The sequence below is a fragment of the Amblyomma americanum genome, chromosome 9 (genome assembly GCF_052857255.1).
Source record: "Amblyomma americanum isolate KBUSLIRL-KWMA chromosome 9, ASM5285725v1, whole genome shotgun sequence".
Classification (NCBI taxonomy): domain Eukaryota; kingdom Metazoa; phylum Arthropoda; class Arachnida; order Ixodida; family Ixodidae; genus Amblyomma; species Amblyomma americanum.
In genome coordinates this window covers 84,715,327-84,732,886 of record NC_135505.1, presented here as the reverse complement: position 1 = coordinate 84,732,886, position 17,560 = coordinate 84,715,327, and the positions used below count along the sequence as shown (strand labels likewise).

The 17,560-nt window shown below is 45.2% G+C and overlaps 1 protein-coding gene across 1 annotated transcript; it reads left to right on the top strand.

Moving 5' to 3' along the window:
* Positions 1-3,664: 3,664 nt before the first annotated feature.
* LOC144103478 (A disintegrin and metalloproteinase with thrombospondin motifs like) lies at positions 3,665-15,729 on the top strand. The gene is made up of 9 exons (XM_077636184.1): positions 3,665-3,703; positions 4,163-4,301; positions 6,526-6,704; positions 10,832-10,903; positions 11,492-11,619; positions 11,714-11,763; positions 12,494-12,602; positions 13,413-13,580; positions 15,687-15,729. The coding sequence occupies exons 1-9, from the start codon at positions 3,665-3,667 to the stop codon at positions 15,727-15,729; spliced, it is 927 nt and encodes a 308-aa protein (XP_077492310.1).
* The last annotated feature ends 1,831 nt before the right edge of the window (positions 15,730-17,560 follow it).

The window sequence follows — 17,560 nt, the reverse complement described above, 5'->3', positions numbered from 1 at the left end:
ATGAAGCGGGAATTAAAGGGCTGTATTTTTCCGGTACCCACCTGTGGAGAAGAAACATGGTGGCTAATAGAGGAGGTTGAACTTAAGTTGAGAAGAGTGGACTTACCTATGGAAAGTAAAATGATAGCGGAAAGGTTAAGAGGCAGCAAGAGAGAGAGTGGATCATGCAGCAAATGCTATTTAGTGATATCTTATTCGAAATCAAGAAGGAAAAAAAGGCATCTAATGCTAAAGAAAGAAAACCAATGGTCCCATTGGTACCGCAGTGGACTCTAAGAGACGGCTAGCGTAGCAAATGGCGCCAGGAAATCAGGTGGTTGGATGAGATTAGGACGTTTGAGGGAACAAGGCGGCCGCAGGTCGGACAGGATAGAGTCGATTGGAGGGTTGTGGGAGGGGCCCGAGTTCTGCAGTGTACGTTGTTCCACTGATAACGATGGGTTCTTCATTCATTCTTCTGTATCAGTAGCGAAGCTGTGAAAATTGTTGGGAGTGCTTAGGTACAATATGATATGAAACACCGAACGACATCTTGCAGGGTTGCAGGAGCCACAGCTAGTGTACCCTCGTCTTCTTGAAGAGCGCTCCAGTGATGGGAAGCTTGTCATGGAGATACATGATCAACTCACGCTGAATCTACAAAAGGCATCAGTGGCAGCCCCCCAACTACGGTTTCTTAAGCGAGGGAAAGAGTCAGTGACTATCATGGTAAGCATTTAGTGAAGATTTTCATCTGGGAATTCTAAGTAGTTCGTTATGCTGCTAATGTCAGTGAACGAAATAGAATAAAAAAACCGATTAGAAGCATCGTGCGCGAAGTGGTTTGCGCACAAATGATATCTGAATACGACACAGAAATGGTGGCGGTCATCACGTATAATTTTGGAACGATAAATGAAAAGTGACGGAAGTACAGGAGTAGGAGTGTCAAGGAAAAACGTGCTAACGTTATAGCAGGCCCGATGGTGTTAACGCAATATTAAAGATCGAAAAAGTGCGAATGTGCAGAAGGAGTGCAGAAATTGTGATCAGGTGAGAACTAATCTGGTCCCACGAGCTAATTTGGTCTTTACCGCTGAGCTCGGAACTGCAACGTTAAGTTGCGGGAAAGCTTTCCTGTCTGCTCTCATGTCCCTCCCCTGTTTTCCATACACGAGCGAGCTTATGCACTGAAAGAACAGACTATGTATTTGAGGTGACAATTTCCGGACTCAGTGCCACAAAGAACTCTCCCATAATGTCGAGGGAACTTGCTCGGCAAAGACAGTAGTCATTACAAAAATCACCGGAACGCATTCCCCCTAGCCCGTGCAACATTTGGGCCTCTGTACTGTTTGAAATGCTGTACCGTACTACTTTTGCTGTGTGCAATGTAGTGCTCAGAGTACTCCGGATGAAGTTAGACCTGCATTGCCGAAGTTGGATCTCAGTGAGGTTTGCGACTTGTAGTCCAAGCAAAGGATAGGCGCACATGCAGACATGATAGATGCTAGAGCAGAGCAAGAGTCGCTTTACAGGTGGACTTGTGCGCCTGAGTGGGCGCACATAATTCTTCGGGCGCGAGAGAGGCAGAAATTGAGAATGTGGACCCCTTTAGACCGACCAGCGGGCGACTGGTAATTGGTAGACTATTTATTCATCGAATACTGCGGACGTGCTGTATGTCCAAGCAGGAGAGGGAAATACATACAGGGGAAAAGCAAATCATGTACGATAGTACCGAACAATATAGATGCCACAAAATAAACAATACAAAAACACAATTGAAAATGCTGTTACAGTGCAGCTACTAAGCCAGCAATGAAGATATCTAGAATGATTGGAAAGAAACGAAGAGTTCTGCGGTAGAGTATTCCATTCAGAAACTGTTCTTGGAAAAAAAGAAAACTTGTATGTATTTGTGCGTCCAAAGTAGGTTCCAGGCTATGGATAGGCTTGCGGCGCGAGGCTTGTCTAGAATCACTAGCGATGTGATTTTCGTGTCGAATGCCGATTCGATAAATGTATAATGAATGAAGGAAATTGAGACGGGCTTTCTTTCTTCAATCTGCAAGTGGTTCTAAATCTGCAAGTTTTAGTATGGCGGAAGGAGAGTCTAGGCTCCTGTAACGGTTGAAAATAAAGCGAGCCGCAAGACGTTGCATTTTTTCTAGTTTTTGGGTGTCGTCTGTAGTGTAGGGGTCCCATACAATGCAGGCATATTCTAGAAATGGCCTTACAATCGATTTATATGCCTTCAGTCTTAGGGCACTAGGGTAGCCGCCCATCCGAAACTTGAGAAGTCCTAACTTTTTGTGGGCGGAGGAACATATGTTATCAATGTGTTTCGTCCATTTGAGCCGTGACGTTATTGTGACACCTTGATACTTATATTCACTTACATCTCTGATAGCATTGTTATTTATGTTGTACGTAAAATTAAGTTGTGTAGTCTTTTTACTGATGCAGAGAGAAACTGTCTTGTCAAAATTAATAACCATTTCCCATTCGTTACACCATTTTGCTAATAGTTGTAGATTTGCGTTCAAAGTAAGCTGGTGAGACACAGATTTAATAGTATCAAATAGAATACAATCATCCGCAAACAGCTCTACGGACACAGAGGGTTCGAGAGCTTCTGTGAGGTCGTTTATATAGATAATGAAGAGTACTGCACCCAAAAATGATCCCTGTGGTACACCTGAGAAGACCTCTAAGAATCGAGAGGTGGCTCCATCGATTTCGACAAACTGCTTTCGTTTTGATAAATGTGACCTGACCCAATTGATTATCTGGTCCGGAATGCCTATTAATTTTATTTTTGTTACTAGTTTATGATAAGGAACTCTATCAAAGGCTTTGGAATAATCTAAAAAATCATGTCAATCTGGCCACCACAATCGAGCACTTTGGCAAGTTCATCTACAGTGACCACTAGCTGTGTTGTTGTGGAGAATCCTCTATAGAAGCCATGTTGCGCTTTGGTCATTATTCCTGTCTGGTCTAATAAATTGTTGAGGTATTTGGTGAGTACGTGCTCTAGCACTATGCAGGAGGTGGAAATCAGTGAAATAGGGCGGTAATTACCAACTTGCAGTCGGTTGCCACTTTTAAAAACCAGAACCACGCGGGAAATTTTACATTCATCTGGTACTAAGCCCGATTCAATAGGCTTATAAATATTATCAAAAACTCAGGAAAATTTATGTATGATTGTTAAAATGCATTTCGCGCATTAAAAATCTCAATGGGATCAGAAACTTATACCTCTTAATGCGGTGAGCGTGGCAGATTGTTATATTCTTGAGTAGACACTAGCTCTTTCAAGATAAAAGCAAAATTATACTGCTCCAAACGCTACTTAGGGTTTAAGAAAAAACTGCCGGAATGAAGGTTGTTGGATGTCAGCGCACTGTCCACGCTAGCGTTTGTCGTCGCCGCTTTATATAGGTGGGAAACTAATACTGCTCTAGTAGAGGATGCAGGCCATCCATCTTGGCAAGCGGGCCTGTTCTCTCGGAGGTACTAAACCACATATTGCGCATTCAGTTGTTAAGCATTTGTCACTTGCTGAGCGAATATTATTTCGTGAAGCCATGCTTTTTATTTCCCTAGTACTGGGCAAAAATAAATGTCTGTTATTTTCAGATTGAGGGACGTGAAATTAACGACCAACTTTATCAGGATGGAGAGAAGTTCGCAACAGTTGCTGTCTCAAGGAATGGTACCGCCGCTGAAATTGTGCGTGTTGTTTTTGATACTTACAAATATTAATTACCGCTTGGCTGATACCACACACTGACTTTTAGATGTCGACATGCATGCATGTAGCGCAATATGCATATACAGTCTGGAGCTTTCGCTAAAAAAATACAATTACACAAGGAAGATTACCAATTTCGGTAAATAGGAGCACTCGGCTCTTCGGTCGTAAACGGATGAAATGAGAGTTAACACCCTTTGGAAGTTCACACAATACCATGGTAATTGGGACACTTGAACAACTGTGGTAGATAAAATGCTTGCTATGCCCGCCACAAGGGACTTCAAGAAGAAAAAAAAGAACTTGAAAAAATCCTTTTGCAACGAAATATATATCTATGCAAGAATGATTAAGTTTTTGTACTATTTTTCAGTCACAGCCGTTTGAGTCTAAGTGGTATATTGCTAAACTTTTTTTCAGAAAGGTTTGGTGGGGCCCAGCTACAGGATTGAGCCACTGCTTTCCATGAAACGGTCAGACTCTGGCCTCGTTCCACACATGATTTACGAGATTGAACAAAAGCCTGTGATTGACAGAGCGATCGGATTTGACGATAACGGTGCGTAAGCATATTTGAAGATCTACTCAGTGACCACAATACGACTCCTTCAGCAACCTTAAAATACCCCACGTCTTACTGAAACCTTCCGGTGAAAGATACAGCAATGGGCACTGCTAAAAGCACTAGGTTAGCATCAACGACTTGTAAGAAGACAGCGATATAGCAAGCAAATTTTTGCCTCTTGTGTAAAATACGCAATATAATACCACAGCTCTTATATCTACTTGCTTTAGCTGAAGATGATGCAGCTTGAATGCTTGCCATGTTTTCTGACCAGTGCTCGTTCTGGAAGAGAGAAAAATAAAATTTCGAAAATAAGCGAATGTATCTTCTAACTACGTAGACAAAAAAAAGCACATCACACAGGCATGAATCAAATGTCGACACCGCCGGCCAACTTACTATGGAACCTAAAGCTGAACTGTAATTTAGCGTTAAAACCAGCTGGCACAACAAACGCCTAATTAAAATAGAGCAGAAACACAAAATAATTTATAGGCGTGCTTTGCAGTGCTAGGTAATTAAAGTGCACAAATAATTACCTCTGACTCTCGAAGGACCTGGGCAAGAACACTTTCAGAATTGCAGGGCCTCAAAAGTATTTTATATGGCGACGCATTTTCTCTTTACGGCTCATAAGATTCGCAGCTTCAGGCGCGCTGTTAAGACTAAGGAGTACTGTTAATACTTTTCGTTCCACAAAAACAGGTGAGGGCATAGTGAGACAGTGGAAAGCTGAGCGTAACTGCGTGTGCTGTGGACTTTTATTATTTTTCTTCAAAAAACCATCGCTAACGCTTTGAAACCACTCCCTATTCTCGATGCTTTTCCTAGTGATTTATCACCGTAAGTAAAATCATTAAAACAGTGAAGGAAAGACATCTTTTGTAATATTTCCGCACTTAGACAACGTAATTGCCTGCGCGCGTAAGAGAGGCAGAATTTTCCCTTTATTCCTAACTCTTAATCATTCAATAACCTTATTACTTGAACACCGTGGGTGATTTGAAAGTCAAAAAGTTGCAAATTTTATGAAATCTGGAGGAGATAAATTTTGTTACTCCTGCAAAGTAACGAACACAAATAAAAGCTGAGAGACTTGTTCTTGTGATATGCGCCGTCAAATTACATTTCTCAATTAGAGGAGACAGAACTGCTTGCAATGATTTTTACAGCATGAGCTGTATAGCATAGTTCCCCCGCTTTCACTTTCTTGCTCCTCCGGTTACGTTCGCTCATTTTGTAGCAAGAGGATGATAAGCGCATGTGTAACATGCTTTCGGTGGCACGCGGTGCTTCTGTGACCCCAATAAGACCACTCCACACTTGGGAGGATTTGTGCACGCTGCCTAGTACCGCATAAACAAACGTCGTGAATGGACAAGCAACTTGGACACGATATTTAACAGTATAATACAACAACATTTGAACTGCTTCCCAGCTAAGTACTTCTTCTGTTTCATAGATTAACAGATCACTAGGAGCCCTCATAACAATCCTAGCTGATTGATGCAGCGGCTAAGCAATGCGCCACCACTCCGGAACGCAGATGCTTCAAAAGCAGTCACATGTGGGGAATGTGAGACCCAGGTTGCTCGTTACAAACTCTCGTAAGGCACAATCATCTACAAATAGTTGTCCGAGTTCTGTGGGAGAACTTCTATTTCTCAACCAATGAGCTGATGCTCAGTGACATGGTGGGCACGGGCAATTGCGCTGAATTTATGTGAATTAATTTCATTGCCACCTGCCATGGAGGGCTGGCTGCATAAAACCATGTGGCAGGTGGGCTTCTTACTTTCTTGTGACACGGACGTCGGCTTCTCTTGTGAATGAGACCTTTAAGCTATCGGAGTAAAAACACGGGCATCACGATTATGCGCAGCCAGTAGACCGAAAATAAGCTACACTCCACCGTAGATATTCCGCTCTCCTGCGAAAGTGAGCTTAGCAGATTGATGTTAAACCTTAGGCCCAGACCCAGACTGTGATTCTGAATACACTTCCCTATAAGACACGAATCTGCTAAAGGACACATACGCCACTGCGGCTATCTAATTTCGTTTCGCGGCAGTTGAGCGGCATCGGCCAAGTTCTGTGGTTGCGGGAGTCGCACGTGGCCCCATGAATTTCTTATTGCTTTTGCGAAGCAGCTTGCGTTGCCTACTCGTTGGACCCTCAGGCATTTGAGTTACCGAGTGCAATCTTTCTTCGGTCACAGAGAATTGTCCAGATTCCTGGGAAACAAAACCTCCGAAAAGAAGGCGCGGAAGAAAACCTAGAAAGCCTGAGCCCGGGGAATTCGTTGCTGAAGTCTTCTTTCTGCTGGACCACCCGCATTTCCGTCATTTCAAGAACAAGGAAGATGCACTGATGTATATCTGCATCATGATGAACTCCGTGAGTGCCGTTACTCAAAAGGTGTTCATGTGTTTGAGCGTTCTGCTGAACTAAACTAAATCTCAATGTTTGCATTAGAATAATGGTAAAAAAGCAACGCGGATATATCGGAAAGGGAAGAATAGTTGCACAATAGTTTGGGGCACAACCGAAAGCTGCGCTCTTGTAAAAACCCTTCACATGGACTGTAATTGAGCAGACTGCTAAAGAGTGCCTGCAGACAAATAAAACTGCCACAAAAAAACTGTAAGTGTTCATTAAGTCGCGTGTGTATAGAACCTATGCGCTTAAATGCACTGAAAGGGGAATTACTTCATGGTATCCTTGGCTATACAGAGGATTTAAGAAATATGTGAAACAATAAGGAGACTTTGTAAAAATTCAGGGGGCACATTGTTGACCTAAAGTGCGGTGAGGTAAAAGCCTTTAGCGCTGTTGATGCTTGTGTCACTGATGTGTGGTTAAGATGTTAATTAAGTACACAATTGTTTGTTAATCTTAAATGCTGAAGACACTGGAAGCGTTTGGAAGGCATCCTTCTGATTCGACGCCTTTCTGGAAACACTCTTCGGCGTCCTACACAAGGAGAACTACATATGCGTTGGTAGGAAGTAGCATAGCTGTTAGCACGCTCAGCTGCGGGACGGCAGATGATGGTTCGAATCTCTTCGTGCACAAACATTTTTTTTTCTTATCGACTTGAAGAGTGTCACGGACGGACGGACACCGCTAGTATGAGCCAATAAAGGCTTTCGCCTTATTAATGACCTGTGCACGTCAGCTTTCGCATTTACGAAGCAAAAAATTATGGGACCACATAAATTACCCTAAAGCTGCTCTAAGTCGGATACTGAGTTGGTCTTTTTATCGTGGGGCCAAAATGCACCCACTCCGAACATTCTTATAAACTTTAAAATATTATCCTTTGTGGCCCATTTTTCTATTAAATGGGTTGAAACGTCCCGCCTCCGGCCTTCTATTTAACTAACTGCGTAAAGAAGGAGTCAACTAACATGGCTACTACGGCATAAAGCACGCGTAAAGTGCCCTTAAGCTAACTTCGTGGCAGATTGCCGGTCTGCCGTTGGCGGAATAATACACGGAGCGATCTTCGAAAATGTGCGGCTAACTGGTAAAACTATAATCAGGTGGGGCGCGTCAAACCTGCGGCAGCAGACGAGGACAAAGTTTTGTTCGGTTGCTTCGGGTTTGTGATTTCGGTTATGTGCTCTCCGAACCACAAATGTGTAGCGGTTCTATCCAACTATTGCTTACACCGAGTCCGAAAAGATTAACGAAAATTCCTTTGTTTGTCTTCACAAATTAATGTATTTTCATTGGCCACTGCAGAGTGGAGAGACTGCAGAGTTTCACGAAAGCGAATAGTCCACACATATGTTGTCTGCGACGGAAACTATTTCTTCAAAGAAACTAAAAAACCAGGAAATAACAGCGAGAACGAAATTTGCCAGAACACTATTTATTGCACCTTAAAGAGGGCATTGCTGCAGCGGTGTGTCCGGTTCCACTTCGCACGGATGAAAATCGAAGTTGACGACGACATCCAGACCACAGTGGGCGAGACAGAGATAGGCAGAGAGATAAAATTTATTGAATTTTAAAATTATTAATGAATCAGTTGAGTGGATTCCTTAGTTGAGGACTCCAGTGGTTTGCGCTGATGTCTTCACCCGTCGGATCGTCTGACGTTGGTCCTCTAGAGCATGTGAGAGACTGGCAGCTAAACACGCCGGATGTGCAGCTGATCTGTTAGCTCCGCCGCGGGCTCGAATCCCACTCGCGAGCACAAAGTGTTGTTGTAATTTATTTATTTATTTATTACGCCCTCCACCGGCCTGGCACAGTGAAGCACCCCAGGTGCAGTTGCCCTCACCGGTCGCGATGTCGAGACTGTCGCTGCCTTCTTGCTCGACCAATCAGGCAATTTTCTGACATCCAGCGAAGGTATTTTTTGGTGACGACCGTTATAATGCTGGCGCAATAAAGTTCTTTGAAAATCTGGCACAAAGTTATGGGCTGAAAATTTTACCGTGGCAAGATCGGCGGTAATTACGATTTGATCCATATTCTGAGAAGTGTGTAGCTTTTAAGTTTGAAGGCTTTCGGGGATGGTACTGCAGAAGGTTTTGCAGGGGATCTCCAGCCTTCCAGTAGCTTGTAGTCGACAGTAGGAGGAATTACTTGGCAGTGATCACCTAATAGCCGCTGTGGAAGCGCGAGGGATAATATGACCTTAGACGCCTCCAGCTGCATGAAAGTGTAGTGCGGCACTGGCACAGTCTTACAGACATCAAACACATAATTCTAGGTTATTAAAGTCGAGCCTGGGTATATGGAACGAGAAGGGAATCGTGAAATAGTTCGATATTACAGTAATTTGAAATATCAAATACAGTAAGAGATAAGGTTATATGTAACAAAAATTAGGAGGAGCAAAAACTCAATTCAAGGCCAGCACTAAGGCCCCAGTGAAACAGAGTGCTTGCTCCGCTAATGCCTTTTGATCATCTTCCAAGCTCGAGTGAAGCCTAGCACTCCAGGAAGAAGGGGAAGGGTTTGGGGAATAAACCGAGATAATGCCACTGTTACATCAGTAGAAAATATGTTTTGTGCCTGCCCTCATTTCCGAACAATTGGAATAGCGACCTGTGTCAGGCCATCCGAAGTTGCAGAGCTTTAGTGGGATGAGGATAGTTCTAGTTTGAACTTCATGGAGGACATGTGCTTGTCTCATGTTGAATCACGGTTGAGAATGGGGAAAACTGTGCTTCAGATGGCGTGAAATGAGCTGGTTAATTAACGGGTCCGCGAAATTAACATCTGGGCACCCACGGTTCCTTGGCCAAATCTAACGCCAGTGGAAGACGCCGCAACATAAAAAGCGCAAACAGGTGAACTCAACCAGAGAGACGAATGCATTTTCCCAAAGCAGTGATGCACTTCATGCGGCAATTTGCCGCCCGCCGGCATGCTGGTAGCGCACCACTCGATGGGCTCTGCTAGGCCAAACCTGGTTCCCATCATAGCCGCAGTGCACAATGCTTTGGAACGAGCCATTCCCATCATATATGTCTATCTAGTTACCAGTACATTGTAAAAAAATTAATCTCACTAAAATTATAGCAGAGTTAGTTTCTGTAACGCCATCGGCATCAGCGGACGCGAGGCGAGAGCCACCGCCGGTTTCACCGCAGGACATTGATATGGCATGGAAAATGAGTAGAACGAACCGACAGCCACTCTGAAGCATACCCGATGTTAACATCGTCATGAGGTTTCACAGCTCAAACACTGCCTGCGCCGACCCCTTCCCCTGCGCGAACACTCGCCTTTAAGGGGCTCGACGCGCTGTTTGATATTTGGAATGATTCTCTGCCCTCAAGTTCGATAAACACGTATAATAGTGCTGTACATTGGCACGGGATAGAGGATACTCTGACTGTAAGATATTGAACATTTGCAGGGTCGATAAATCTGGAGCAGGCAATGCATGAATGCGTCATAAATTTTTCGCGTGGTAGCATGCAATTTCTACTTATGGGAGGGCAGATTTAGTGGTTTTGTTATATTCATCGCAATCATGAAGCAACTGTACGCGTACTTTGACGATCACTCGAAAATACTCTTTGGAAAACGAAACAATATATACATGTGCGGGAAGGGTCGATCGCTCGCTATATTATGGGCTCCTTTATATTTAAAGACGGCTATAATTTTTTCATATGGATACAGAATTACTGACTGCGACTCGTTAGGTTACAAATGGTTTGGCGGTCTGAATTTGAGCGCTACTGCCAGTTATATTACTACAAGTGGTTTAATCAAGATAGACATCCTATGGCAGTGAATGCGCAGACGGTAGAGCTGTGGAGGTTTTAGAACGCACAAATACTCTCTGCAAAGCAGGCATGCACTTTTACTTTTCGCAACGAAGACTTAAATAACGTGCCGACGAAATGTTCAAGAACCGCAGATAACTTGAGCTGCTTCACAGATGGCCAATGCCACACACCCTATGGCTTTAAGCTTGGTGGCAGCTTGTTGCCTTTTTGCAGTTCACAGTTAAGGATGGTTGCACTCACGCTACTGCCTTTTGTGTTTTTCAGGCGAATTTAAGATTCACAGATGTGGCGAATCCAAGAGTGAGACTTATGGTAACAGGCGTGGAGGAGCCATCGGTAAGGAGGCCAGACGGCGTAAACCATTGTAAAAACGCGTCGAAAATATTACGGAGCACACTTCGGCTTTAATGCTCCTGGAATGCGTTACCAAAGGAAAATTTTATGGTCTGTTACAGATGCGAAGGAAACCATGAATTGTTTTTTGTGCAATGCGAGGAAACACTTAGAATACCCAGGTTGGCTCCGTATTCATACCCAATTGTTGTGGACAAGATCATTTTTGAACGAGAAAAAGATTTATGAACGCAATTTTTTAAATACTGCAAGATTTCACTATGACAATCAATATATGCGCAAATATCCCGTCGGCGGGCTTGCATTTTTTTGGAATTAACGTTTTTGTTTTCGTCCAAAGCGTTCCCCATTGGTTTTCTAAGGAAGTCTCAACTACTAGATTCGAGCGACGGCAAAACTTGAAAAAAAAAAATATTTTGCTACACATCGGAAAATGAAAAATTTCCTTCAATATTTTCATAACAGCACCTTACAACTTTTCATTATTACGATTTTATCCAAGTACGTTGGACGTGATTCTGTGCGCGAGCACACAATATTTTGCTAACGATGCGGCAATTCCTTCATTAGGGAGAGGAATATGTGCGGGGCACGGAAGAGTTACTGGCAGACTCCGACACTTTGCCCGAGCTGAAGAAATATGCCGGAAGAAAGAAGGATGAGTTTGGAAACCCAGACATTGTGTACCTGTTGTCAGGGTAAGCTTTTTCGTTAGTACTCAGTCTCTAAATTATTTTATGTGTACGACAAATAAGGTAATTCGACACCTTTGCTTCTGGACAAATGTTACAGACGCGACGTGATATCGAAGAAAGGTGACGAGTGGGACAAGAATGCCCGGGGTGAGCTATGTGTCTAGCGTTTAAGTGGCTTATGTGGCTAGTATTTTAAGTGGTTTGCAAGACGTATGGAGCTTTATTGATTTTGAACAGTGAAACGTTAATTATTGCATTTGATCTCAGCCTATCTTAAGACAGAAGACGCTTGCTGACCATAACTGATTAAAGCAAAGAATTGTGTTTTATGCAGGAGAGCCCACCTACAAACTTTCTGTAACGACACTGTTTCAGATTTGCGGTAATTTACGCACTGAAAATCAAGGATTGCTTTATTTGTCTTACATCTGCTCCAATGCAGAATGTTTAAGGATTAATAGCTTTCTGACTTCTGAGCAATTACATATATGGGATGGTTTGCTTGTGAAGAAAAGATTTGGCCAATGGCGCATTACACTCTAGAAGTGTAGAATCTTGGGTCAGTTTGTTCTGAAAGGTCGGTAGCTGCGGCTTTCTAAAAGTCTATCTCAAGACAGAACTTTCATAAAGAAGAGTCTTCTTACACAAGTGGCAGACAAAAAGATCATACTAGAACTTAGATGAGCAGCGAAAAACAAATTCGTGAGCTTAAATACCTTGCCATCATTTTGTTGTGTACAACTTTCCACAAGGTTTTTCTATTTACTTACTTCCAATACCTCAAATACCCCATAGGGGTGGGGTTTTACAGGAGGGGTGAAGTGGAGTGTTCAATGAGATATTTTTTAACCATGCAATCTGCTCCTTTTTTCTCCAGGAGTTGGTTACGTTAGTGGAGTGTGTACCGACCACTACGTTGCCCTTGGTGAAGATCTCCCCGGACTGTACACTGGAATGATCACTATGACGCACGAACTTGGCCATGTGTAAGCAAAAAAAACAAATTTCCAGCACGAATGTCTACCGCAGTGATAGCAGCGATTCCTTTGTGTTAGAAGAAATGGCGTCAAAAGCTGGGTGGTATACCAAAAATGTTAACTCTGTGTTTGTTCCCTTTGTTGCAAACGGAGTAGGTAGAACTCGTTAGAGTGCTTATTTGCCTTGAGTAGGGTTAGGGCTAGTTTCATACGAAACAAAAGATGTGCCCTGTTGATCTGCGTGAAATAGAATGTCCATCAACATGTATCTAGCAGGACAACGATGCTTTTGCGATGTAAATAGAAGCGCAGTGTCAGCTATAACGTGGCGGAAGGTTTACGCCGATTGTCAATGCTTGCAAACCGGTACAAGCCCGCGTCGTATCACTGCCTTCCCATCGCTCATGCGTTTTACCATGATCGACGTTATTTGAGTTTATAATGAACCTTATCGAATTTAGCACACTTATAAACTATTCCTTGCGTAATTTCGACATTGAAGACCACTCATTTTCACTCGCCGCAGCACACCCGAATTAAACTAATATAAAATGAGGGTGAAACAAAATGGCCGTTGATGATCGCCTGAAGTGTTCCTAATGTGGTCAGTAGTTTTTGTAGAATACATCTGACATTGCAGCATTTTTGTACGCGGTTGCATGTTGTCTGTAGTAGCTAGTGCCACCCCGAGTATCATCGAAACCCAGTTGTTTGAGCAGCTTGAGTGCAAGTTGTGTAAAGCCAATTTAAAATGTTTACGCGGCTCCTTTCATTCGCATGCCTTGCCTCTCCGACAACTTCTGCCGTGACCTGCTAAAGTCTTGGTGCTGTGCACGACGGTGACGGTCCTTACCGTTATATTCGCGGGCACCCCGGAGCGAAATCTTGCCCGTGGGATGACGGATTTGTGATGAGTTACGTGAACAAAGGCGCAAATCACCAGATCTTCTCCCGGTGCAGTCTTCGCCAGATGGCGTACGTACTCAGGTGAGTGGTACAATGCTTTGTTGTTGCCTGCTTGATTAATACTATTTCTAATACTGTTTATAAGCGCTCAGGCCGTGAACCTAAAAGGATTTGCACTTATTATACTAAACATGATCGAATGGGAATATCGCTGGAATAGCTCAGCAGGACGCACAACCATTTAACGCGTAAGGTTAAAGTTCCTGTTTAACAAAGATTCTGGCATCGTCGGCGTTGGCGTTGTGAGCGAAACATCCCCGGAGAAGTAGCAACCTACGCGGCCCATCGAGGTCATGTGATCTTGTGGCGCCGTCCCAACCTGCCCACCGGATTTTGAGCAAGGTTACTACAGTGGCAGGTGACATGAAGTAATTCGAGGCAGTAAAATGAATACAAAAATAATAGCCTCTCCCGCACCACTAATGTATCACGGGTATAACCACAATAGTAATATAAAGGATGTGGCCTGAAGGCAATATGAATTTCGCCACCCATGGATGGAATGTTACAATAGCGACCCACAGCCGAGGGAGCGGGCCCGGGGACACTCCCCTGATCTCCCCTTGGAAGTAGCGGAAGGGGCGGGTTGGCGGGTACGGGGAATGGGATATAGGATGGGTTACGGGAATTGAGATGGGAATGAGGACAGCGAGTTTTGGCTCTGATCCTTCATTTCGATCGACTACATTTCTGGCCTGCCTGGCCAGGACATAGAGGTCGTCGAGATTGTCAAATGGTGCGGCTCCACTCACGGGATGCCCGACCACCCACAAACGCAGCGGGCTCCGACCACCGGAGACAGAGAAAACCTAACCCGCGGTCAGCTACCTCGGGCTCCTCCAGGATTTTAGGGTTTGTTTCGGATGAGCCAGTTCTTTTCCAAACGAGTGCTTTTCCCGGTTTTTCAGACTCCGGAAGTATGTGTGGTGTGATCCGCCTCACGAGTAACAGGTCAGCGCCATCAGCTATCGGACGACAGTTGGCCTGCACCCCCGCGGGGACCCACCTGTGCTTCCAACCAACCAACCATGCACTTATTTCCTCCCCTAGCTTGCTCTGTTCCTATTGAGGAGAGAGTGTTCCAGTCCGGGCAGCCGGGCCACAAACCAAGAACACGGCTTAGGGTGAGATGACCGGGCCTACTCTGCCGGTACTCCACAACTCGCCGGGTTGTACACTGGTCGGTACCTACTACGCACCCCTACCTCGGCGTCCAGCGCTCTAGCCTCACGGCCTCGCGGACAGCCTTCCCTGGCTGCTTCCCCGAGGACATCGGTTCCGAGGAGCCTGGCTGCTGTAAACCCCCGCGCTGACCTGGCCTCTCCGTGGCCAGAAACCGTCGCGCCGGTCGCCAGCCGCGCACGCCCCCGCGTCCAGAGGCTAGTTGCATGTTTTGTGACTTTTTGACTTTTGACATGCCTTCCGGGCCGGATTCCGTGGGTCCAGCCTGATGATATAACCGGGCCTGTCTCCGCTTAGGCATCGGACCTCACGTGCGCGACTGGCCCACACAGTCGCTTGGGAGTCACTGCCACTCCCATGGGGTTTTGCATCCCCAGAGGACGGGCCCGGCCAAGCCCATCCCCACCGCTGGCGCTGCACCGGAACAAAGCCTAGTAGCCGAAACTACACCGGCCCGTATCGGGTTGCGGGGGGGGGGGGAGGCAAGAGCAGGCCGCACAGCCGGATTCCCCCCCCCCCCCCACCCCCCCCCAGTGGCAGGAGACAGTTAAATCAATGACTGGTCGCGAGAGGTATCTCGGGAAGAGCAAATTGGGTCCCACAAGCCCCAACAGTCGAAGAACCAGCCATCGCAGGGCAGTGGCGCATTGCTTAGCCGCTGCACTACGGCGCCAGGAGCGGTATGAGCACTCTCAGGGACCGTGAAAGTCGGCAGTTGCCAACTACGCCTATATGGGCATTCGCCCATTAGTCATATCTCGGCAGTCCGACATGGCATTCGAGAGTTCAGGCGCCTCTCGACTTTGGCCTCAAATCTTCCGCTTGAAGGAAATACTGGTTTGTAAAAGCTCAGAAAACGCGAGTTTGTGTTGTTTGTAAGGTTGGATAACATATAAATCTAGCGGTTAGAGTGTGCAAGTTCTTGTTGATTTTTTTAATTCTCAGGCAGCACGCATCCGAGAGTTCTCGGAGGTTAGTGTCCGGCTAGCTGTTTGTCCACGCTGCTCGGGAGAGCATACATTCTAGTGTGTCGGGGCAAAAAAGCTGCGCGGGTCTCGAGGATGAAAAACCATGAACCCGCGTTTATCCTGCTTTTTCTTATGTATATTTCTTTCAAGCGGCTGCTTAGAGACCAAACTCGAAAGGTGGCTGCTGCCGTTAGCCATGCAGGGTTGCTGGGAAAGAAAATTACAACGTGTTTTCTCTGTGCGCGCGTGAAAGTGCAGCCATGCGCGAAACGCTGCAAAACGGGCCCGTCAAGAGTGCGCAGTCTCCCCGACGGTCAAACACAGGTTAAAGACTAGTCAGATAGAACTAACAGCTCCACCTATCGTCAGCCATCGCAAACATATAGATAGCAATGTCTGGGCTCCAGGGGCCAAAGCTTCGCGGCTCTGGCGTCAGTCCAAGCCACGCTGTCGAGCGTACGTGCTAAACGTGCTGACTTTAGTACGTTGCAAACTATTTCTGGTGTGTTTTTCTGCAGTGAATTTCATGTATCTTAGAATTGTGCTCTGTTCTGTTCAACATAGCGTCAGGGGCTCTGTGGCCCTTTTGTAGCGATGGCTACATTACGGTAGCATTTCGAGCCTTCAGTGTGGCGGCGCCGTGGCGTAAAGCCCCTTGATAATATGAAAGTTCCGCCAACGATTGAACTTTGCCGCCGCCGCGCGACCTCCCGCCTCAAGCTCGTCCCTTCCCTGAGGGTCGGCTCCTCGCCCGATTTCCTGCGCGACGATTGGTCTCCCTGCCGTTTCCCTTGGAAACGCGGGGGTCCGGCGTTTTGCTTGTGTTTTTGTTTTTCCGTCGCGTCATTTTTCTCCTAGGCTCGGTGAGCGAATATTACGTGCTGCACTTTTATTGGAACATGCAAGCGCTATACCGTGCTGTTGCCCGCACAACTGCAGTAAGCGGCCTGAAGATGGTTATGCGGTATTCATGATACCATATACCTTAACGTTAGGGGTTAACCACGACGTCATAAGAAGTGGTTGACGCCGTTGGTTGGAAGGCATCCTTCGAGGGTTGTTTGCTGCTTCGTTTTTAGGTTATTTTGCATGCGAGGCCAGGACGGAACGAATCTCCAAAGCATCCGCGCATTACATCTTCTCTGCAATTAGCGACTGGGCTCAGAACGTGCTAGTTCTTGCACCTGCAGCGCCGTATTTATAAATAGAAATCTGCAATTTCTAACAGAGAAGCTTTTAGCGTAAGATCTCATTGTCCGTTAACTTTCGGTTGCTTGAAACTGCTCTATACATGTACAAAGTGACGTTGATTTGAGCTATGACATGCACCACTGCTGTCTTTACTTTAGCATGTTTTTTCTTAACTTTCATCAATCCTGCATAGCACATTTCTGCACTAGCGTAGATGCTGAATATTATGTGATTCTTCCGCGGTTTACGAATATATCTCAATATACGTTCTTGTGCGTGCACGAAAATAAATCATCCTGCTAACCATGCTCTCATTTTATTTAATGATACATATTTTTGTGATGCCTAATCAAAATACTAGCTTTATATCGTCTGTTACTTAGTGAAACGAAATTTTGGTGTCAAGTATAATATTACATTATCGAGAGGGGTTTATCTTTCCTAGAGATATAGAATGCGTTCTCTCATAGGCATACCGAGTATTTTCTTAAGCTCCCTTGACACCAGTGCCTAATATTGTTCTTTGAATTGCGGTCGATGAATGGTTGTCCGTGCTCCGTGATCGCATTGAAAGTGCGCAACTGTTGTATTGAGTGAACAGACTAGAATGCAAAAGTCACTTTCACACTGATGAGGCAAACGTATGGACGGAAGATGCAC